Source organism: Acanthaster planci, linkage group LG01 (genome assembly GCF_054643075.1).
Source record: "Acanthaster planci isolate LZ-2023a linkage group LG01, COTS_SCS, whole genome shotgun sequence".
NCBI classification, from domain to species: Eukaryota; Metazoa; Echinodermata; class Asteroidea; order Valvatida; family Acanthasteridae; genus Acanthaster; species Acanthaster planci.
Genome location: NC_141777.1, coordinates 23,846,977 through 23,872,778, shown reverse-complemented (window position 1 = coordinate 23,872,778; position 25,802 = coordinate 23,846,977). Strand labels below are relative to the sequence as shown.

Below are 25,802 nucleotides of genomic sequence, written 5' to 3'. Positions count from 1 at the left end.
ACTTTGTACTCCAGAATAACAATGGGGGCATGCTGCAGGTATTTTCTAGAAGAAGATGATGTTTGTGATGTTTAATTTGGTTCTACTGTGTAATAAATTACAGCTTTATTAACCAGTCAAAAAAATGAGAGTACATGGTATGCGTGGATCGCTGAAACACTTCAGTAAAAATTTACTAGCTTCAAATTTTTAACAAAATGGCAACACAAAACGTAGCACTGTGATCCAAATATTATGAATGAACTCCACCTAAACTTTTCCATTTAGCTAAGATTTACAGCCCCAAAGTCATAGCCCTTGACCCCTACCATAACAACACCATGCGGGGTCACAATATACATGTATTGCATAAGAACTGGAAAAAAATCCTTTTGTGTTACAACTACAGGCAGTTTTAATTTGATGGGAGGGGGCTTTAATTAACACCCAAGACCCTGCAGATTTACAACGAGAATATAATATCAAATCAGTGCTCTGAAATATGTGATTGCCGAGCTTTCGGCAACTGAGTACATGTACCTTCTTCAGGGCAAGCAGATTCAGATTTATACTGACTTCAAGGGGTTCCAATTTAACACTGACTATATATGTGCAACCAACTAATTACTGCCAACAAAATGGGTTTAAACTTTGAACCTGAAATTCTATCTCTCTTCCCTGTGTAACTTGAAAGTTTATTCCATCCACGTAAACAAAAAGATGATGCCTAAGTTATGGTTCAGAAATTCATCTCTTCTGTGATAAAAAAAAATCTTGGTCAAACTCTGTTTTAACAGAATACATACAGTCCTCCCCACATGCATATTTATATATATAAATTATACACAAAAATTGTACAGTGACAAATTAGGTATGTATAAGTCTGACGTCAACAACCAAACATATACAGTGATTCTGAAAAAAAAAGATTCCAAGGAAACTTACTTCGGGATTCTACACACTGCCTGTCAATTTCACAATATGATTGCTACATCGATACACAGCTTCCCTTGAGCTCACAACAATGATATACCATTTCGTCATCGGTCAACACCTGTAACTGTTAGACAGCAACCAATATCCTTGGCACAGATATCACCATTTCAAATGGACAAAAGCCTTAACTTGAACCCAAGTTTGTGAGAAAAATATTAATCCTTTGCCTGAAGTATATGAAATAATATTCGACTCAATATGACTTCTCATGCACTCTTCACTACTTCAGACAATTCTTTTGTGACTGGGTACCCGGAATAGAATAATTTGATGTCCTGATTCTAAGCTTAAAAATGGGTTATCTGGGTAGAAGACACATTATTAACCCAAAAACCAGAACGAAGAGATGAAGGGTGAATAGCCTGAACAACTTTTTTTCCACTGAGAGGAGTACAAGGACATCACTTCTGTGTCACATCAAAGAGGTCATGATGTGATGTGTATTGCGCTAGGCCTACTACGAACTTAACACGTGACAGTGTTACGGCAGTTCACTATTATGCACACATGCATACCCATGAGTTGTCTATAGGTTGTGTGTAAACATTCAGTATCTTTCAGTATCTTATTTCACAAACAAAATGCATTAGGGTTGGATTTCATTTTCTGTGATATACTATCACAGAGTTTGCTCATTTGTTCCAAAACCTGCACTAACCAAGTACTTTTTGTAAACGATTCATGTTTTTCATGATTGCAAGTTGTGTTTTCCACAAATCAGAATTTTGATAACAGGCTGATCTGACTTTTTGTCTCGCTCACAACTCAAAGCCACATATGATGCCGATAATCAGATTATAATGCCATCTTGTGGCAAAGTTAATGTGATCATCAATACTACACAACATCAACAACACCACAAGGCTGATTTGCATACGTGAATGTACTCAATAAGCCATTTGTGAGTTAAATTTGAATAAAATCTGGTACACTGAGTTATCTGATTGCACACAAACATAACAATTACAATTCCCCAGACTAAATACACTGTTGCTATACCTCGTGATTCGGGGTAAGCTTTCACGTGGTGACCGCCATCTCTGAAATGGACTGGTTCCTTTGTGCCCTTCTTATCCATAGAGAACAGTGTATTGTTGCAAGGCGTCTCTTATGTAACTAAGGAAAAGCTTGCCCCGAATCACGAGGTGTAGCAACAGTAGTTTTAGCATGGAGAATTCAAGTTGTTTTGTTCACGTAAATTTAAAGAACTTAGTGTACCAGATTTGGGTCAAAGTTAACTTGCAAAAGGCTTACTGTACAGACCTCTCCAGAGCCCTACATTTTGTACTTACATGTAGCTTTCACACAGTCACACAACATGACACACACCTCACGTCAGCGTGCATGCGCTTCTGCCATGTCTGGACAATACCAAGAATGATTTTCCCTATAGTGAAATTCGAACAGCAGAATTAGAAGCTATAACTGCGGTGGCACAACGCTCGCGAACAGGTGGTACGCGTGCGTTACATGCCTCTTCGACCAACAGGGTGTCGTGATTTGCCAGATGGACGCACGCGTCAGGCTGAAGAATGTGCGTGTGAGTGCGGTGCCACCCCAGTTATGGCGTCTGATCAGAATAGTCTATATACCTATGGGCTGGTTTGTTTCACCAAATCTGGATCTTGACCAGTGATCCCAACGTAGATTCGCATCATCTACTATGCGGGTCTTGGTGTTCGTAAACCAACGATGGATCACTGATCGTGATCCAGATCCGTGTGAAACAAACATGGCCCAACTTGAACACCTTCTTTGAAAAACGTGAAACCCAAATGAGGATGTGATTACAGACCCAATGTTTTTTTTATTTTGGGGCAGATGAATACAGTTTGCCAGAGTTCAATGATACAGCATCCGGCATACTCACTCCTTCAGTGTAATAAATACAAGTTGGAAGAACGCTTTAATTAAACTCCAGCTCTCGGGGCTAGTAAAACATAAACAACAAATGTTTGCAACAGCAATTAAATTTTAATTTAAAATACATACATGACAAGAAAGGCCAGGTGAATTAGAAATTCAAAATATATCAATTGTGTAACATGGAACAAATCTTGATAAAGATGCAAACGCATTTCAATGGCAGATTGCCAAAATTCCACACATACAAATGTAAGAAATAATTTTTGTTATCAGTTCATCATTAAACACCTAACTGTTACTTGTTTCTATGGGTTTGGTGAGATCTTGTTACCATTCATACAGAAGCTGCACACTTCCAGTTAATTGGCTTATTTCTCAATATAATCAAAACCGATCCCTTTCAGTCACTTCAGGGAGTGGGGGTAACGTAAAGGTCTGGTCCTATTGACTTTAATGAACCATGGGCATTGTCATGAAAATGCCTCAGAAATGACCTCCCTCTACTGTTGATAGTTTGTAAGTCGGCTGTGTTCCAAGCTTTGTTAGTGCTGACCTGTTGAGGAGAGTCAACAGTCAGTTTGGAGTCTTTGGACAACTTGTCATTTTTAGAGTACGGGTGCACCTTCAAATCTTGAATTCCATATACATGTATCAAAGTATGCAGTCGCTGTGTCGAGTGATTTTGAGCAAACACAAGAAACCACTGGATGTGGGTTTTGAAACGTTCAGACATGTCAGGTGCCTTTGTGCCATTTAAGTATGGCAAAGATGCACTGCACTGCACTTGAAAAAATAGCATACCAAAGCTTGTTGAAAGCACTCAAGCCAGATATCAATTCACTATCTGAAGGCAAACACAGCAAGGTTGTCCATGCTGTGCTAGACTTGGAACAATTGATAAACAATCTCATCAGTAGTGTGCAGCTCTCAAGGATCCATCACAGAGATTTCATGGTCATTCTTGCTGTGATGCAGGTTACTGTTATTTCAAACACTTTACAGGGGTTTCCCTTTCATTTGTACTAATTCAATAGATGTTTCAATGCTGATTACCTTCGGCCCAGGGTTTCATCTAGGATTACAATATCTGCCTGTCCATTCTCATAAATGTTAAAACCTGGCAGTCCCCTCCCAGCAAACTGTCACCCCACTGGTGCTATCAGAAAATATATTTCCAATGTGCTGAATGCTTCGATTGGAATAAAGATTCATTTACCAGTGTTAAAGATCTATGAAATAACTGGGGGTTTGTAACTTTGGTAGAAGCAAAAAGTGCCTGTCCTAAATACTTTCTGCACTTTCCCACGACAGGCAGACAGGTGGCTTGATGCAATTCTGTTTTGGCTAGTGTCCTGCATGCACAAGACACATAAAATTTGATACAGGTGGTAAGTCACATTATCTCTGTGTACATTCATGGTGGTTACAAATTTCTGCCATCATTTGAACTTCCCCACAATCAGCTTGCAGGCTACAATTGGCGTGAAACTACAGAGTTTTTTGTCTTTGATCCATTTTACTCTCATCCACAGTCAAAAATGAATGGACAAACAGTTACTTTCATTCTTGACTGAATATTAAAGGTGCTTTTATATAACAAAAGGGGAAAAAATGGTGTCGCTCCATTTACACCGTGCATAATGATCCAACTGTAGAAGTGATTATAGTATTTTAAGCTCAAGTGATGGCAAAAATCACCATTAACCCTAACCCTCCTCAATCCTTCACCTGTTGGAGGACTGAGGAGTGTTAGGGTTAAAGAAATGCTGCAAGCAAGGCAGCAACTACTACAAGCCCCCTTTTAACCACCAAATGTTGTGTCAGATTGGGAACAACTCTGAATCTCTGTCATTGAGCCTTTGATGTATTACGACAAGGCAAGACTACAATACCAAACCATCCGGGTGGAGATTTCCTTGTCTACTTCTTCTTCTTATCCTGTTTTTTCTTTTGACTCATGGCCTGCTTGTAGATTGGCCCAAAAATCTGTTCAAAGTAAAAGCAAACAATGCACAGAGAAATGAATGACTTCAAGAGTGTGACAGTCTTCAGGGAAGTCAAATTAGATGGTCTTTTACTCTTAACCCTGCCCCTTTTGTCATCCCACAAAGTCCCCAAACCCAAAGGATCTGGACAACCTGATGCCCCTTGAAGTAACAGAGCAAACTGCAAGGATTTGCCACTAAATTCTTGTGGGGTAAAGAAGTTTGCAGGATTCGGGAAAATTCAGAACAAAAATGTTCTTTTTAAGAACCACACGTACTCACAAAAGATATATTTTGGATGGTGCTAGCGCAAACCTGAGGAATGTTCAGTGAGCCGTACCAAGCAATGAAAGACTTGCTAAATTGATTGACAAAAAGTGCATGACAAATTGATTGACACAAAAATATAATGAACTTTTATGAAACAAGTGTATGAAGTCAGTAAGTTTTAAGTATTGCATGATTGCTCCTCTGACCTCAGGAAAAAAGGAACTTAGTCAATACTTATGACACTTCAAAACAAAAAGAGATGATGTCAAATAAGGGAAATCACTGAACTGCTTCACAATTCAATTTGTGAATCCAACGATAACCAGACAATTAATTGGAGCGCAAGTTATTCTGAAAATTAATTTGAAGGGCATTTCGTGTTTTAATTATGTTCTGATGGAGGTTGTTTTATTGAGATGTTACCAGAAACTGTCAAACTCTGTCACCAGGGTAACCATTATCCTTGTCTTGACTGTATTCTACATGCACACCAGATACAAGTATGTACATGTAGGTGTGCCTAAATGTGCATACAGCTGTACACTATTTTTTACAATTATAATGGTGACCCTATAACAGGACCCCTCTTCACCAAAATGATGCAGAGAATTCCTGAACACAATGTATTTCGAGGAGTGTTGGAAAACACCAACAAAAAATTTCAATTACTTAAAAAATGTCTTTGCTTGACTGCTCTTTGCTATACAATTCCCTGCTGTGGAAATGAAATAGCAATCACAATATCAAAGAAAAGATTGAAAAAAAAAGAAGAATTGAGCGTAGACAAATTATACAGTAGCAATGCCTTGAGTAAAGTCACTTACCAACAAACAAAATTGAAAGATAAAAAAAACTTTAATATACATGTAATGCTGAATCACGCACAACAATTCAAAGATGTATTTTTTTGGTGCGTCATAGAAATGATAATTTTTAATGGGCAAATACTAAAGATCTGTGCATTCCTTTATGGGCAGATACCATGGGTTTGTTCGTTCCTTTATGGGCAGATACCATGGATTTGTGCATTCTTTCATGGGCAGATACCATGGGTTTGTTCGTTCCTTTATGGGCAGATACCATGGATTTGTGCATTCTTTCATGGGCAGATATCATGGGTTTGTTCATTCTTTCATGGGCAGATACCATGGGTTTGTTCATTCCTTTATGGGCAGATACCATGGATTTGTGCATTCTTTCATGGGCAGATATCATGGGTTTGTTCATTCTTTCATGGGCAGATACCATGGGTTTGTTCGTTCCTTTATGGGCAGATACCATGGATTTGTGCATTCTTTCATGGGCAGATATCATGGGTTTGTTCATTCTTTCATGGGCAGATACCATGGGTTTGTTCGTTCCTTTATGGGCAGATACCATGGATTTGTGCATTCTTTCATGGGCAGATATCATGGGTTTGTTCATTCTTTCATGGGCAGATACCATGGGTTTGTTCGTTCCTTTATGGGCAGATACCATGGATTTGTGCATTCTTTCATGGGCAGATACCATGGGTTTGTTCATTCCTTTATGGGCAGATACCATGGGTTTGTTCATTCCTTTATGGGCAGATACCATGGATTTGTGCATTTTTTCATGGGCTGATACCATGGGTTTGTGAATTTTTCTGTGGAAAGTTCTATGGACAAGCTGTTTGGTGCATGCACGTGACATGTCCATACTTAGGACCTGCATTAACACTTCCTGCACTGAATCCATTATCCTGAATCAAATGAAATGCCTACCTGCACCCAGACGAACTCTGCGCCGCTGTCGATGTACACCCCAACCTCGCTATATTTTCCGCTGTAACGGATGTAGGCCCAGACTGTGACGCACACCAGTGCCAGACCCAGCAGTGTGTTGGCCATGTTGGCCATGGAATAGAGTCCAACGAGTCCGAAGAGGCCAGAGAGGATGTACATGACCAGCATGGTGACCACCAGCGTGATGGGGGTGCGAGCCACGTTGAAAAGGTTCTTGCTGTCATTGTGCTTGAGGTACTGCTCGTAGGTTTCGTCCAAGTCGGCCATGAGTCTGTCGCAGTATGGTTGGCTGAACTCCTCCCCGCCCATCTTGCGGGTTTCGTTGAACTGGGCCAGGGCCGCTGCTTTGATCCGCTCATGGTGCTTCTCCAACTCCTCTGGGCTCAGGTAGGGCTTCTCTCCACCACAAACCTGTCAAAATCACACGACCACAGCTGCTTAAAATGATGTAACCTTACATTAAAACCTTGACATTCAGCCACAGGAGTTGAATTCAAAGACAGTAGCCAGTGCAGAAAACTTAACACAGTAAACGTCTGCCCAGGATATTTCAGGCGCAGAATTTGGACACTGACATACACTTCCAGCAGGCCAGTGGAAGTTTTTTTAGTGGGCTTTGTGCATCAGTGGCATATACACCAAAACTATGCATTCAAATAGAAATTGGTCACATATGCTCAGCATGCCTTGAGCCAAACGGGCATGAACCTGTAGGTCCACAAGATGAGTTCCCACCAGGGCCACCAAAGGACTGTTATCATTTAAAAGCAGGCCCTCTCTTGTTCCCACCCTAAAAGGACAGGTGTCAAAAAGTAAATGCATTACAATTTAAAGCAATCTACATGTGCAAAAACTACTTTTCAAACTCTGCTAAAAGGCCCAAAAGACTGTACTGTCAGCGACGGGTTCCCAGCCGATTTAAGCTGAGCTTACTGAGCTCAAAAGTTATGTGACTTTGGGCTTTACACCTAAAGAAACTACGCATCTGAATCTGGTCAGCGATACAACCATTGGCATCTTAATTTCAACTTTGGATGAGTGCATGACCTTTGACACCCTGGGCAAATGGGAGTGACAATGTGCTCACCTCTTCTATCTCTTTGACATACTTGTCCTTAGCACCAGCCACAGCTGCCAGGTTGTTGGCTTCGGCAGTTGCCTAAGTGAAAAGAAAGTAACCAAATTCACAAGAGGCCATGACTGAAGCAAGAAGCCTTTGATAAAAGGCTAGTATCTCAAATACAGAGGAAAAGTTAGTATATCAAGCCATAATGCTGGGTGGAGTCAGGTTGGCAAATCGGTACTTCCCTTGCCTTCCACTTCTGTGACCTGGGTTCAAACCTAGGGTGAAGAATCCTTGGTTCCATTTACCAGACAAGAACTAGTATGAAATCAACTAAAACCAAAATTTGTGGAAGGTGCATGATGATATGAACTTACATGTAACATGGTTTTGGGCTCAGGTAGCTCGTTCCCCTGATAAATCTTCATATAAGCCTACAAACACAAAAAAGATATATTAATGAACATAGAGAAAGGAAAGGGGTAGGACTACAAAAAGTTTGTGGGAGATTCTATGGTATCCACTCTTTCATGGCTACAGATGGAACAGAGAAGGCCACTACCACTCACTCACAGAAGCACGTCAGTTCTGAGCCAATTTAGTTCATTAGGCCAGTGTTTATGTTTGGTTTTCTTGGCATGAAATGACAGAGAATATATTTCTTCTTCCTTAGTTGGTTGGACAGAGGCAAGTAGGGGTTGCCCAACGCCACAACCGACGGCCAGTGGCAGGATTCTAACCCTTGACCCTCTGGTCAGGAGCCACAAACCTTCACCACTAGGCCACACTCCCCTTTCTACATACATGTACCTTGAAGTACTCTAAAAGTGCTCGGCATGTGACTTTGGTGCCGTTGATCTCTTTCATTAGAAGGTTCTCTCTGGACAGGAGCAGAGGAGCTAGATAGTGCAGTTGTTCTTTGAACTCTGCATCAATGTCTACACAGACACAAAAGGTTATACAGAGACATGAATGGCATACAATTTTTCAATTTCTATGCTATTGTGAAGCTACATACTAGGGCCTAGGAAAGGCAGATTTCTTGTTTTTTAGAAAACATAGACTTGTTTGGACTGAAGAGACACAGGAGAGAGCCAGGGACGAGATGATTCTGAGAAAATTGGGCGTACAGTTCACACAAACTGCTCATTCTTTCGCGACAAGTCACCCCCAAATTAAACATTTCCCTCTGACGTGCTCAAAACAAACGCAAATAAGGGTGTAAACTCTTAATGACCAGAAAACCAAAACCCTATGTTAACCCTCCTTTGGTTTTACAGCACAAATGTGCACAAATGCCCACAGTCACTGGTGAGCATGTAGTTTCTATAGGGAGCTCAAACATGCACAGGTTCAGTGTGTACACAGTAGATTGCCAGTACAAAATGACCCAGGGTCTTTTGTGCAGTCCTCTTCACTGCATTTGGTTTACTGGACAATTATGCACATGAAACAGTGAAGCACAGTTGTTGGGCAGCACAAAAGTGCAATCTGATATTCCTGTGAGGGACTGTTGGTGCAGCGCACAACACAACTCAGCTGTGCATCTTTGAGCTGTTCACCAAGTGACCCAAAGAGTGACTTCAGCATAGGAGGGTTAAATTGAAATAAAACTTCACAGATGTATTCATAATGAATGTCTTTACTTGCATGCTAAGTATCACCCTTTAAATTGCTGTATAAGCGATAGAATAGAATTTCAACTCTCTACTTATGCCTGGCTTTACAAAACAGAAAAGTTCCCATACCTATCTCAGTCTGAACTCCAGAATCCATACCCTCAGAAATGTAGACACATAAATGTACTGACATCAGATTTTATGTAATCCTTCCCCTCACAAACTTAACAAACAAAACGATTTCTAGCTTGTCACTGCAGGCCAGCAACCCACTGCACCCATGAGACTGATCCTGTGGACTCACCGGACAACCGCCCGTCAAATTTGGGATTCCTCGCCACGGCCATGCCCGGGTGTGGCATCAGGAAACAGCCGATCTTCTCAAAGCAGGAGTGGATGTGACGACGGACCTGCAGCAACTCCTCGTGCTTGTTCCCACATTGCTGGGGGAACGAAAAAGAGCAAAGAGATAACCAAACCAAACTACTTTCGACAATCATAAAGGCATGCAGGGGCAGGGAGCACATTCCACTTCGCATGCAAGCCCAACAGCCTTGTTTTAAGACTACTGACGAGAGCTATGCGCATACATGTATGCAGTGCACGACTGTCATTGAACATGAGAGGCAAAGAGGTGAAATAAATGCACTCAAGTTGGTGTTTTCTTTTCTGGCCTTTTTCTTTTGTGCCAGAAGGGGAAAAAAAAAAGGAAAAATGGAATTTCAGGAATTTTCTTTATAAAGAAATGGAAATCCAGATAAAACCAGAAAAGTGGCATCTCTGACTCATGTAGACGGAAAGCAGAACAATCACTTTACCTTGATTCGTTTTTCTAAAACTTGATTTCCACCTTGCTCGCCGTAGTTATACTCGTAAGGATAACTCCAATCTCGTACAAGGAACATTAAAGACTAGAAACCAAAAGGGAACAAAATTATCCCATAAGTTTATTTAGTTTAAACAAAGACATGGCGCCACACACTGTCATAACTTATTTCATTTACAAAAAAAGAGCCAGGCTGTCATTTGTGTGATTTTGTTGACATTACTGCAATAAGACAAATCCAGGCTATAACTTACACCTGGGAGTTGAACATCCATGCAATTAAAAAGACAGTAAATCCTACGACGACTTCAGAGGACGACATTGTTAAAAGACTACTCAAAATACACAACAAATCTGCTATTTGGCTTACATTTTGTGCACATACATCACAGATCTCTACACTTATTGCCCTTTTGGTGATACCCTAAGCTTATCCAAAATATTGCGAATTTAAGTCTCAGACTCAGCACAAATTGAACTCTGTTGGATGCTTCTAGACGAGATAAGGGGTTATGAAAAAGCAACGCTGTAAAACAAAGTTTCCTGTGGTTGCTTGCAATATGTTTAAAGCTAGCCTCCTATAATGGGAAGTGATTTACTGCAATTATGTCACAGACTACCCCATGCACACTCCGCAGGGAACTTAGTAACATGTAATTTGACAACAAAGAGCCATAATATGCCTGGACCGAGCTTTGGCCCTGTGGCCATCTGTGAAAGTTCACACATACAGTCCACATGCAGTATTTAGTGTCATGTGGCCTTCTGTTGAATTCATGACCTAAATATGACTAAGTTGGCAATGGAACCAGGTCAGACACTCAACTGAGCTTGAAGTTTAGCCCAGGCTGTATTCTGCTCATGTAAGGACTGCCAGTGTTTGTGATCTTTCTGATCATTTGCTAACTCAATAACTCATGAATATTCGTACTTTGCATATGAACCAATGTAATAAACCATTATTAAGTACATGTAGGGTTTCAGCTGTCAGCTCCCAGTTACCAACTAGTGAAGTATTTACATATTTGGGCTATAATCCTGTGTATTTGGCATGAAAAAAGTGGCCATTATTTGAAAGTTGCCAGCAGAAATCCGGCAAAGGTCTCTTTCAAAGAAAATGTATTTGTCCAAATGACATCCAATTTAAAATAGTCTATTATATAAATGAATTGGCCTGAAACTTGGAAATGTACAATGTACATACATGTACACCTAGTGATGAGAATTTTGGACAAAACCAGCATCCGAATGCCACGACCGGCTGAAAGACAATACATGTACCTGTACCAATGGACGTTGCCCTGAGCTGAAGTGCACCCTGATAGGCAAAGACACAGGTTGGTGGGAAATTTCTGAACTGAGCTAATGCACACGTCTAGTACACAAGCGAAGACAATACATTCGAACATAAATTGGCTGCGTGCGCTCGGTATGCCCTGTGCCAAATGGGTATAAACCTGCACGCTTACGCAGTGAGCGCCCACCAAAAGGACCATCATTTCCATGTAAAAACATGCCCACTCTTGTTTTGCTTGGAGCGGATTGGCAACAGTTACTTCCTCTAGCTGTGTGCTGCTCCCAGCTGAATCCAGATGACTGGACAAAAAGTCTTCTTTCTGTTACACACAAATCTGGGCAAGCAGGTCTTGGGTCACAGGTCTAGTACCCACCTGGAATGGCTTGTCACTGCTGTTCTCCATGGCCAGGCGACCATACTCTGTGAAGAGCTGTAGATGTTGCAGGTCATCCTCTTGTATATTCTGGCTCAAGTTATACACCTAAAAGAACAAATGGAGGGGGATGAAATGTCGAGGATGGTTTCTCAAACTGTGAGACGTAAAGGTGCCTGAGTGCAGCCAGTAACACACTGTCCTTTACAAATGGATAGTACCGATCACAATAAATGTACATGTATGTAGTGGGCATGGCAAATACTGTGCAGCATAAAAACAAGAGACCTGGATTTAACAAACATTTATCACTCGTTTGATGTAAGCTATGTCCTGAAGTGTTAGCTTTATATGAAAAGTTGCTGCAGCCACTAGCCAGACTTTGGCTCAGCCTATTATCAGCAGAAGGCCCTATTCAGTTTTACATTCCCTCGTTCAAAGAGTTATCACACTCTTTTATGCACCCTGCAAACAGCACCTGCTCACCAGCAAAGCAGAGAGAGATTGGACAGGTTCATCTGAGAGCTTGCCAAACAAATGGAGACCATACATTCCAATATCAACTGGTCATTTGAGATCAGTGTATCCTGTGCTACGTGCGCATAAACGTGGGACACACGTGGTGAGTTCCCATCATGCTACTTGTATGTAAACGCATGCAGTCTCTTGCTCTCCCATGGAACAGATTGATATGATTTCTCGGTGGATATCAGCGATTATAATATGAGTATTATAGAGTATTATATACAAGTAGTATATAGTATTATATAGCGATTATAATGTAGTATGTAGTGGGCTCCTATGCCGTTTTGTACCAACGATGCACATTTTAACACAAGTGTATATCACTGATTTTGATGTAAGGCAATGTCAAATGTTTTGGCTGTGACCAGCAGTAACACATGCAGGTATCTATAGAAAGACAAGGCCACTTGACAGACTATAGATTGAGGTTATTATGCGCACCAGGTGTCACAAAGAGTAGATTACAAATTCTCCATCACACTATTGCTCCCCTATTACAGACAAAAACTCTGCCCACATTGAATGCACTCAGTGATTCACACCAAAAGTCTGGGAAGGCTAACATATCAATCGTTACCATCATATACGTACCTGAACAGAGCTTGTCATGGTGCTGAGAGCAAAGACGGTGGCGCAGTCCTTGACAGTAGACTCACTGTCAAATGCTCCTTGGGTGTCCATTAACATAACGGCAACCTGAAGACAGAAAACAGTGAACACAGTTAGGGGAGAGCTTGCAAACTTGAACTGCTCTTGTACCATTGCAGCTGGTCTTTTGGGGCACTGGTGCTGTTCAGTTCAAGGGATAACTGCAAGTACAGTCGTACCCAATTTTGATCAAAGATCATTTGTTAACTGGGCAAGCACAAGCTTTACCAAGTAAATGCCGCGGAGGAACTGATATTACATCACACTGAAAATGACACTGATCGCTACACGTGTCTCAACAGTGAAAATACCACATACAAAACAATAGAATGTGCCATTCAAGGCAAGTTCAATCAGCAATAAATTGTCAACCAGTGGTCAATTTCAACAGGTACCCCACATATATGCGTGTACATGTAATATAATGTTATAACAGGTGCCCGGCATAATTAACAAGTGGTTAACATGTGGCCAGTGATAGAACTTGCCCTATGGTGAACAAGAAATTTTAACTGTCACATGCATTCAAGTATACGTACATTTAATGTATCACAGGCCAAGTTCAATGGGTAACCATTCATCAACCACTGGTCAATTCTCTTTAGTAATCACCATTACATAAATTACATCCTGAGTACCAGATAAAAATTGACCCATGGTCACTGATCTAACTTGGGCAGTTCTGTTCAACCGCCATCATTTATCTAGTATAGGCATACAACTGAAACTCACAGGTTTCATTTCTAAAGATGTCCGAAATCTGGTCAGAGCAAAGCAGCAACATGTACAAAATACATGTACTGTCCCAAATCAACGGTAGCCACTTTTGGCTGACCAAGACCACAATAGTGTAGTAGCTTGAGCTGCATACGCACATTCATACCGTACATGTCTATAAATTTACTTCTCATACTGCCCTACTTGCCAAAGCTCTCCACCTTTAGTTTCCTCTCGCTCTCCAGAGTCATTTTCAAATTATACAGTTAGTGTAGAAACCAAATGAAACTGCTCATGTCACATGTGATCACAATTTTTTTTGCCAGAAGGAAAATACGTGTAGAGTGTTTTTGGGCAATGGTGTCTCATCTTGAAACTCTTATTAACTTCTTGAAACTGAAGCCTAAAACCAAATCCAGAGAAGAAACCATCCGATCCAACCTCCTCTTCCCCGTACCACAAAGGGGTGTAACGACAGGGGGATGCCCCCAATAATTAATTCCATGCAGTAAATACAGCTTTGGTCGGCAAATGAATCCAAATTAATATATAAACAACATACACTAGCTGGCCGTTGGCATTTCCCCTGAAGCATAAAATGTAGTATGCATGTACATGTACTGTGGATCACTTTGTGAATTTTACAAAGGTTAGGGATCAAGTTATAAGTCAGCAAATTGACTCTAGTACATGCCCTAAAAGAAAATGCCTTCCCTACACCATTGGTAACACACAGCAAGGTCTGGTACCTGTTCTCCATTGGGTCCGGGGCACAGAAATACTTTGCTCCATATCCATATACCGGTGGTTTCCCTCTCTGATCCGCCCCGCCAGGAAAAACCATCCAAGGGCTGGTCCTCCCTTCCCAGCCAATCAGGGACACCCTGCCATCCAAACAGGACAGACAAAAAATTGATGATAATACTACAGCAATTCTTTGAAGAGATATCGATAATCCTTGCATCATCCAACTTTTTCTTCCTCGTCCAACCTTATACCTGAACTTTCAGTATTACTGTGTGGTTTGGATGACCATGGAAAGAAAATTCACAGGCTCACACTTGAACTTTCCACTCTATTCTTTCACTTACGGTACTTCAACATGAAAAACCACTCTAGAATGCAATGTGCAAATAAAATTGCCTGACCTTAAGCCCATTTTTTTAAGAGCAATTTGGAACAAAACAATGAAGCTTATGGTGACTTACTGCTTGGGTTGTTTTGCCTACATGCAATGTACACGTATGCCAACTGATCTACTGAAAGTTGAAGTTTTTGTTGTCCACTAAAATGTCACATTTACCGGTCTTTCAGAATACTTGGAGATGTAATATTTCATTTTCTTAAAAAACTGGGAAATCAAAAACTGCTGTATACATGTACATGTAGTACCGTAGTACAAAGCATATTATGTCATGTAGGGCCTACAGTGTACAGGTGTATGCATGTCAATGCGATGTGCGGCGGTTGAGGGTGTTGCAAGAAATTCCAAGCAAAATAGTCAATTCATTTACATGTACTTGCTTTTACTCTTTTCTACATGGCATTGGAATTGCTCAAACCATACATGTACATGTATAACTGGTCCATTGTCTTGCTGTTACACATGTACGGTACTTACAAGGATGACATCGCACATATTTAAACACAGAACTGGTAGAATATTTTTCAAAACTATGACAGTGTGGTTAAAGATTTTGTTTATTCACCTGTACCCTCTGAAGAATGGAAACCTTTATTTCCACAAATTGGATTTTAATTAATCAAATAGAAGAGCGTCACTGTATGGATTGATTAATCAAATAGCTGTATTACCCTTGGGGGCCTAGGGTTTACAACATACACTATCCTTCTTCAGAGCACCATCTGCTGTGCACTGCACATGAGCAAGTACACCTACACAGACATACAGTACATGTACACTGTACATCAAGAAACATTACATCAAGGCAAATATGGTTTCCATCCCCGGTGGCAAGAGATTCCTCAGGAATTCAACGCCGTGGGGACACCCATCAAACCTGATGCTTTCACTCTGCTGTTGATTTACTCTTGATTTGCTCTCAAGCTTTGGAGACATGTGTATGGTACATGTGCAGTATATCCCACACTCACGACATTTAGCCTCTCAACAGGAAAGCCAGCATTAATGGAGGTTCATTATCCTTTACATGTACGTTGTAGGTAACACAAGCAAGGTTCACCAAATGCAATTCATGTCTTTCCTTTATGCATAGGTGTGGATGGCAATGAATGGTTTCCGCACTTGTCCTGCCAAACGCATGGCTACATATATGATAATACTATTGTACGTACAGTGAATGTACATGTACATGCATGTAGAGTACAGTAAGTGAGATTGTCATGTACATGAGGCATTACATGAATAGATATCTGTGAACTGTGCCTGTGCTGTTTCATATTTTATAAAACTGTCTCTCAAGTGGAAAACATTTACAGCCCTTAAGGCACTCCACACAAAGACTCCTCTGCTTTCCATGGATAAAGCCAATGTACTGGTACACATTATAATACATGTTCACTGTAAACTAGACCACTTCATGATAACTGAAGAAAACTAGTTTTTGAATGCACCACAACTGAAAGCAGTTGATCCACATGTACGGGTACTCCATAAGTTCCATTCACTTCATCTTGGTAAAGTCCAAATAACATTTTTAAAAAATTTCTACCACCAGAATGTTTGCACTAGTAAACTCTGTAGTGTGTCATACCACTCAAAAACATGCACAATGTACAAGTATACTTTTGACTGTGCAGTATAACTACTGAATATCCATGCGATACTCCCGCAGCCAATCAAGAGAGAGCATTCCGGAGTAAGGTTTGATGACATACGTGTACCAACGTGTACCTGTCTACCAAGGAAATGAAGGGACGGAACTTGATACATTAAAAGTAAGAGTAAAGCACAATGAGTGATAGTGCAGTGTTACCTCCCCCCCGGTAGTTTTTCAAAGTACCGTACTTACATCTATGACACAAACCTGTTTGGTAAGGTATCTCAGCAAGAAGTCCAGCAGGAATGACTTGCCCTTGCGGAAGGCCCCAGCCACTGACAGCACACACACCTTCTTGTCTCGTATTCTCTGGTCCAGAAGGATTTGGGCCAGGAGATCTTCGTTCAGTTCAAAACCATGCCCGTCGGATGTGGTGACTATCTGGAGCGGCTCACCAAATGTGTCTGGTATCGGCGGCATGGTTGGTGGATGGACCTGCAACAAGCGAGACAAACATCGAGCCACTTGTTCATGGTATTACTTCTGGCCGAATATTTCAATTTAGGAAAAAGCAAAATATAGTTGAATACATCCTCTCAGTCTGGCAAGAAATGCTCGAGTTGGACTGGCACTGTACAGACTTTCATCGCCTTCCACCTCTGTGGCCCGGCTTCAAATCCTTCCAAGGTTAACATACATACTGTACATGTGCCATTACATCGATTGCATTTTCAGTCCCAGCATAATTCTACTATTCACACTAATTTTGCTGTAGTGATTTCTCCACCTCTATTACTGGACATTTCTTCATTTTCTGTTCTCTACTGTTTGTTCAGGCTTGTGAGTTACCATGCACAGTGCCACAGCTGCCTTTAAAGAGCCCAAGGTTCATAACCAGAAATAAAATAAATGCGAGATTTTGAGATGCTGATGGCAGCAGACATACCAGTCCTTTTTACAGCATTGTGCGCACTCAGAACAACCCCTGCATGCTCAGACCAATTCCCGCATGCTCAGAACAACGCAGGTATGCTCAGAACAACGCAGGCATGCTCAGAACAATGCCCGCATGCTCACAACAATGCAGGCATGCTCAGAACAATGCCCGCATGCTCAGAACAATGCAGGCAATGCTCAGAACAATGCAGGCATGCTCAGAACAATGCCCGCACGCTCAGGACAACCCCCGCATGCTCAGAACCGGTATGTTTGCCACCACCAAGCATCTCAAAGTCTCTCACTGGTCAACCTTCAACCCCTCAGTGTGTGCGAAATTGAGTCGATATTAACTTACACATACATGTACACTGTAATGGTAACAATATTTTCAGAATGATGCATCAAATTTCGAGCCTACCACTTTGGTTCCAGTGGTAAAAGCCATGTGTATTTGCAACACAGATGTCAGGTGGCACTCAGTAAATAAAGGACACACATTTCTCCCTTACATGTCAAATACTGAATCAAAATCAAATTAAAAATACTCATGTAGTCTACATGTGCTTGTACTGCATATGGGGAGTTTTTGTATACATGCCTCCAGAAAGATGTTCAATTACATATACTGTAGATGTGAATGGCGCTTTTACCAAATACAATTATGAACTGATCACGAGTGCCAGGCTCCCAGCCAATAAAATCAAGAGTATACTGGACGCTGTGGAAGAGATTATAATGCAGAGTGTTCTGCACCATCTGTTCTTCTTAACATGCTTGAAAATTAATGGCAATTAATCAAGTGCTCCTATGGAATATCCACAAAGCAGGGCAAACTGATATATTCCTTTCATTCAGACCAAAACTTTTAAGATATGTCTGAACCGGGTATGACTGGCATCAGGATTATTTCACCAACTTCTCCCAGTATTTTGCCAGCAACTGATAAATGTTTATCAGTCTAGACTGATACTTGGCTGACAGATGAATAATGAATTATGAAACATGCTATATGTGGCAAGGGGAGGGGGACTGTGTGAAGCTGAATTCCAGTAGCATTATACATGTAAACATGACCCCTGGAACCTAGGCCATTTGCTGAGCCATCCTTCTATGAATTCCATCACTGCCATTATGTGTGCAGTTCCCTAGTGGGCAGGCACGTTCACCTATCGGTATCATGCACCCGGTACACGTACCTGTACCCGTATTAGTACAAGCTGCTCAGTGTGACATGCAACCACACTACGAATGCCTCCAAATGTACGTACGTGATTGCCTGAGTGATGAAAGGAATGGGTAATTCACTGGGAACATCATCTACAGTTATACATGAGCATGTCATTTACTAACCATTGCATCTGTAAGGAAGGATTACAATATAAATGTACCCTATTACTTTACCTTAACCTATCGGTATGGACAGACAGACGAGGAAGCATACATGCATGTACTGCTGACAAGTGTGAGACGGGCAAGATGCTTAGCACTTCAGAATATTTACGTATATTTCTAAAAAAAAATAGGGTTTTGAGTTTTTTGCAAAGACTGGTAAAGATTTAATAGAATTCTAAGTGATTCCAATACTGTATAACATACCGGCACCTTGGTGAATAACATTATTTTTGACATTGACGTTCTGTTAAACTGGAAGTACAAGTTTCCTTTTGAGCTACTTCATGTTCTGTAATCATGGATGGTTGATGTCAAGGTAAAACAGGCTTTAAGACCAGGAGGGAGTACATGTACATGTAGGTCATGCCTTAATTTGTACATAAACTTCGCTAGATTCAGGTACATGTACATGTAGGTCACGTGCAAACAGTACATTCATGTCAACATCAAACAAATGCTACATGCAAAAAACCTTTTACGTTTTTATTAAATCATTTGTATACAAAATGTTTTGTACAGTCTTTTAATGTGCACAACCTGTACATGTAAACTACATGTACTGGTATGTACATGTACCAGTAGGCATAAAATTAGGCACAGATATGGAACATGTATACATGTACACGTGTACTTGCAATCATGCCCACTGATATGTCCTTGTACATGATATGTACCCGGTACTGAAAAAGCTCACATGAGCAGTTCGTGAAAATTCCGAGCATGTCACTCCACGTTTAGTTTCAAACATATGTTACATGTACAGGTGTCTAAATGTTTGGACAAGATCATTAATACTGGTTTTCGAAACTGCCTGTGTACATGGCAGATGCATACCGCATTCAGTTGCATGAGTTCATCTACGTACAATATATACAGTACATGTACCAGTTGCCATTATCAGAAAAAAAGATCCTGGTTTTTCTTATCTTTTCTAATTAAGGGTTGATGCTAAAAGCCTACAGTTAACTGGAATGTGCATTATGCTACATGTTTGTATGACAATGAAGGTGCCTTCTGGTAATCAATTACAATGTACGTCTTCAAAAAGTACATGTTCACAAAGATTAAGGAGTTTGCCTTTTTGAAATCCACTGAGAGTTGAAGTGCACCCTCACTAATGACAAACCTGTACATGTACCAGTATGTACATGTAGGTGGTGGAAGACAGGCTGGTGGGAAGCTTGTCAACTGGGCTCAACCAGGCATCCTGGCACGCACAGGAAGACTGTTCATACGAACAGAAATTGGTTAGTGCACGTTCCACACATTCTGCTCAAAATACGCACAAACTTGTGTGCACACATACGGTAAGGTGAGCTCCCAAAATAGCAATGTCCTGGAGATGAAAAAACTGCACTTTCCCTTGTTTTTGCTTGGAGCAGATAACATGATTTAAGGATTGAAACAGGTTACAAGATCTGTAAAGGTGCACATGTACATTATGTCAGGTATCTTAAAACTTGTCGTTCGTCAATAACATTATTTTGCAATATGTCGACTTGAAAGCCTAAGGTCAGTGTCTTATTGAATGGAACGAAAAAGCTGAGGCCTCAAACACTTGAGGGTTTACCCTGGAACCTGTCCACTGGAATTTGGCTACCTCAGTGCAAAATTACGAAACTGATAATGTGCTTTTTCCTCTCATTATTATTCTCTCTGACTTCATAGAAAACATCATGGTCATACAGTGTATGTATATGTACTCAGTTGTTCTCTAGCATGTACATGTACATGTATACCAATTTGTCTTTGAAGGTCCCTGGAAGGTTCAGTCTTGAATGTGCCCACATGCTCAGTTATGGGCTCCCCGCACAAGACTCCTGCGACAGCTAGAGCAACAATGGAGGGACTAGGAACAGTTTCCTGACATCCATTTTTACACAAAATGAGCGACAGCAAAGAGTAGATGGCCGTACGTCCTGGCTAGGTACATGTACATGTAAGTGTCCTCTCAATCATCGTCTACAGATTCTTCACATACAGTACTTTGTTTAAGGTCATAATTTTGATTTCAACTGAGCTCAAGCAAAATGAAATCTGTTGTAGACATAGAGCTATATAAACTAGAGTGCTAACTTGTCTTTCTTTGCGCGGAGAAAATTTGACCCATCCTGGGCGCAGACATTTTGGACCCATGTGTGTACTTGTAGAACATTCAAAATCAGATATCGGATAATGTATTCTAAATGCAACGTACAAGTGCAACATGTGCACATGTCTGTGCATCTGTTGAATGAGATGCACACGTACAGAGCAGTGGCACATGTTTCTTTACATCCGTAGCGGATTATTTTAAAACGAATGTTTCCCTAACATTCGACCAAGGTTGTCTGCTGTTGCAAATTGTATGCATTCCTTTTGATGGCTGTCTTTCAATGAATTTAAGTTCAGCTATTTAATTTAGTCAGTGTTAAGTGAGTTCACGGCTCTTGAGCAGTGGCTGTCATGCGCATTGGGTACCGATAAAATCCGATTAAAAACGTCATGGCAAAATTCACACATACGCGCACGCATTTGTGTGTTCTGGCGCAGAGCAAAATGAAACGCTCATTTACTGAGGTGCATTCAGGTCATTTACGTATCGGCTTGGTTGACCTATCGTTTTAGAATGCAGATACATGTATGCAAATGGCCATACAAAAGCTGTACAAAATTTCAATCTTTCCTGTAGGTTTGTGCACAAAAATGGATGCGCCCTGCAGGCATCACTTTGTACATAATCAGCACTCTAGTACATGTACATGTAGCCTGTGGTTGTAGGTTTATTGAAGAACAGTTGCTGGCGATGTCAGCCCTATCAGTGCAGTTGTATGCCAACGTACCTGCACTGAACATGTTCAAACTCATGAGACAGTCAGGTGCTCTGTGCTCAAATAACCTTGAAATACTGAGCTGGCTCATCAGGGTAAATGTATACAGTGCATGCCACTGAAATGCATGCAAATTAATACACCTGTACATGTGCATGTGTGCTTTGTCTTCTTAGCCAAGTTCATTGCAAGCTAAGAATGGCATGGGCACATCAGACCTTTCCAGAGCTGAGGGTCATGGCACAAGGCTTGCTTGGCATCACAGCACTAGTAATTGCCTGATGTAATTTTTCTTCCCCCTTAATGCGTGCACTGGATGCGATCACTGCATATGCCAAAAAGTCAATCAAGTTGAGTGATCAATTCTAGACAAAGACTACAGCTTTACTTGCCCTTTTACATCATCTTTTACAGGCGTGAAGAATAGGTGATCAAATGATGGCAGTCAGGTTTGACCAATTTCTTACACGACCAACTGATAATGAAGTGGATTGAGCAATAGACCATATTCGTGGCGTCCTCAATTTTAGTCATATTCCCCAACGTAGTGTATTTATTGGAAAATGTTAAAGTCAAAGAACCAGACTATATTCTACGATTTCATTCCGACCCCCACAATCACCTGGTACTCTCCCATTAAGGCTTTAAAATTTATACTGTACGTTCAGGAATACGGCTGAAATTGGCGACGCTGCAAATACGGTCTGTTGTGCCCAGCACGTGTATTTGATGAAACAATCTTTCCCACATACAGGTACATGTACAAGATCTAAAACATGCATGAACAAACATGCATGAACAAACATGCATGTTTGGAGACCTACAGTAGGTACGATATTGTCAGACGTGAATGGTCATTGATGAAATTGGTTTTGTTTACCCATCTCCAGGTAACTTTTCCTAAATATTAGCATTGAGTATTTCTCAGGGTGGTTTCAAGGAATTATTCTTCCATAAATTATCGAACGTGATAGGATGGCCTAATGTAAAATCCCCAAAGGCGACCACGCATGGATTCTGGAAGCTCGCTGTGTGACCTTGTACATGTACCTGTACTTTTAGGCTCCAATCTTCTACAGCTCTACTAGTACATGTATGTTTAGATTGTCATTGTGTGTATTCAACAGATGGAATTCAAACCTAATGTGGTTCTGAATTTTCTCCCTAAAATCCCACAGAGCAATGGATAACAAAAAACATACAAATCTTACACTTTAACCGCCGGGAGGCGGCTAGACAAAAAAATTCCCGTTGTTAACCCCTTCCTGCTGGGTGGAATTTGCACATACGCGGGATGCGTTCCCACGGGATTTCAAGATTTTCCGTTTTCAAAATTCTTCAAAATTTCATAACTTCATTTACTGGATGCTTACACCCACACGAATGACTGTATGGTGGCTACTCTAATCTGACAGGCAACCTCCACTGATGCTCGAGTATTGCAGCCAGGCCTGCTGCCCAGTAAAGATAGCCCAGATTGTGCGGTGTTGCGTAATTTCCTTTGTTCCCGAAATTGGCCCAGTGCATTGCTGAATGGCAGTGGAGTCTCTTCATGTGCAGCCAGGTCAGCATGCAGCAATACTGCATTGCTCATCGCTGGAGTGCCGGAGCACTTTTGTCCTCGCTGATAATCCGCGGGCACTGAATGCTGCAAACAGTGGTACACTGTTTCAAAACAAGGACGGATTACCTCCGCTAACGCCAGCTGAAAAATGATGGCAATTCCTAGCAGCTTGGTTTTTTGTTCTGAGTACGGTGTTTTGTTACGTCCAGATCCTTTGTCCGATTCAAGCATCCCAGCTACAAAACCAAACGTACAAACCCAACGTACCCAATACCGGGAACCCCGGCACCGATTGGTTAATGTTGGATTTGATTGAAACGTGAGATGAAAATTGATATTTTGGATTTTTTTGAGTAAAAAAATTTGTAATCTGCTGATCTGACTCAGTGATTGAACTACATGTATGCCATCATTGCTGGCCATGCGTACATGTACATGTAGGTCTATCTGTTCAATGACATTGGCAAAATTTTTCTAGTACATGCATGCTTTGTTGTTTGAAATTAAATCACTGTTCCTCCGGACATGCTGGATAATCACACATACATGTAAATCTACACTCATGTAAAATGGGAAAGAGTTCCGTAATGAATACAGACACACTTGACACCCAGCACAAATCCAATGAAACTGGTCTGAAAAACGGTGTTTTCTACATGAATACCTCAATGTTTTCCCTTCTAAATTCAGAAATTCGACTATTGCAAGGTCAAGTTATTGCTGTCAGGTGGTTAATAGGTGGCTGTAGGGAAAAATTAGCATACGAGTCGTGACCGACATGGCCAAAGATCGTAAGTTAGGCCTACAGTACAGCACCCCATAGTGGCACTATCACACACCGGTACAGCACCTCAACGGACGCTATACAATCTTCGGTTACGGCACAGCACACAACTTGGTACACTTTAATACCAATAAGACACCAACAGCCAACACACCCTGGTAAGTTGTACTATTAAGCAAAAACAGGCATGACAGGCCGACATGGCAGGGCCATGGGCTCCACATGAACATGATCAAATTTAATTCATCATGTTACTGTAGGCCTATATTCTTCAAGCATTGAAAAGCATTGTCTAATTCTATTCTAGTACACTAATAGTAATATTTGTACTTCAGCTGCAGTTCTACAACTACGACAATTTGCTGCACAACTGTACCGGATGTTATTCGTACTCGGGCCTGTGTATTATACATGACTACATCATGTGATACAGTGCCAATGTACATGTACATGTACGGCCTATATACGTAAACGTACGTGTAGGCCTATGCATTGTCACCTGTCCTGCCTAGTCACTTGCGCCACAATTTTGAAGGTGCAAATTCATGGATACAATTTATCTAACTATCCTAAGTTTCAAACCAACTACGTTATCAAAATTATTTGTGGCACCTTTCCACAAAATTATGCTTTACACATTCTAAACAGTCACACTGCATTTTGAAAAATAAAAAATAAATTGGCTCACTTGATTTCAACGATGCTTGTGATGAGTGGCGATCATTTCTAAGCCTAAGATTTTTAAATCAAAACTATAGAGGGCGCTAATTCTTAATTCCGGTTCCAGCTAGCTCAATGAAGCTGTACGCCGTTGCAGAAAGATTACATCACGGATCACAAAACCCCGAAAGTTGGCCACAACCACACATGTAGTGTAAAAAAATAAAACGATCTGATCAATAAGCAAAATTTCACACGTGTTATAGATAAGCCTAGCTCCACCATTCTGATTGCACAATATGCTTCATTAAAAATACCACAATCAAGCAAGATTTATTCTGGAAACCCCGTTTACTAATAAACGTCCTCTATCGCGCCTTTAAGAAATCAAGACTTGAGGTTGCAGATCAATAATTACTAGTAAGCTGCTATAGACAATGATAAATACTACTACTTGCAAGAAAAGTAAAAGTGCTCACAAAATTCTCAAGCGTTTAAGAAACGCGTCAAACTTAAGCTCATTTCCTCATCATACATATTTTTTCTTTCAATTTTGGTGAGTGATTTTCGAACGAAGATGAGATCCTAGAAAGCAATGAAGCCCTTTGCCTTTTGAAACCGATGCCCTTTGCCTTTTGAAACTGATGCCTTCACACCGATGTAATCCATTTGGAAGGCTCGTTTGGTCAAAATGTCATAGGCCTAAGCCTTTTCATACAAGCCGGCAGTCCTGTTGGTGGCCTGCACCTTTTTCGTTTCGTCTTTCCAAACCCTACAGCTCCCACGGGCCAGAAAATGCTGTAACAGCGGAATAAATTTTTGCATCATGGAAATCGTGAGTTGGACCATGTGCATTCAGATTATATAGGGCCTATTTTTATCGGCCTAAAGTTATGAATAACTGTACATCATACAAGTCGCCAGGTGGCGCATTTTAAGTGCTGCGCATCGCCTAAAACGTGTAGACGCTTGCAATTTGCAA

General features: G+C 41.0%; 1 protein-coding gene across 2 annotated transcripts; it reads right to left on the bottom strand.

Annotated features, from left to right (window-relative positions):
• Window positions 1–148: 148 nt before the first annotated feature.
• Window positions 149–24,920, bottom strand: LOC110978391 (atlastin-2-like). Of its 2 annotated transcripts, none has more exons than XM_022233353.2 (12): window positions 24,849–24,920; window positions 16,924–17,166; window positions 14,680–14,814; window positions 13,157–13,261; window positions 12,041–12,148; window positions 10,363–10,455; window positions 9,849–9,987; window positions 8,736–8,863; window positions 8,303–8,359; window positions 7,950–8,021; window positions 6,842–7,273; window positions 149–4,827 (listed from the first exon to the last, which is right to left on the bottom strand). In XM_022233353.2, exons 2-12 carry the CDS (start codon window positions 17,149–17,151, stop codon window positions 4,762–4,764), a joined length of 1,563 nt encoding a protein of 520 aa, XP_022089045.2. In that variant the 5' UTR covers window positions 17,152–17,166; window positions 24,849–24,920; the 3' UTR covers window positions 149–4,761. The 2 variants fall into 2 exon arrangements, with proteins under 2 accessions (XP_022089045.2, XP_022089047.2); XM_022233355.2 differs by having other exon boundaries at window positions 16,939–17,166.
• Between the last annotated feature and the right edge of the window lie 882 nt (window positions 24,921–25,802).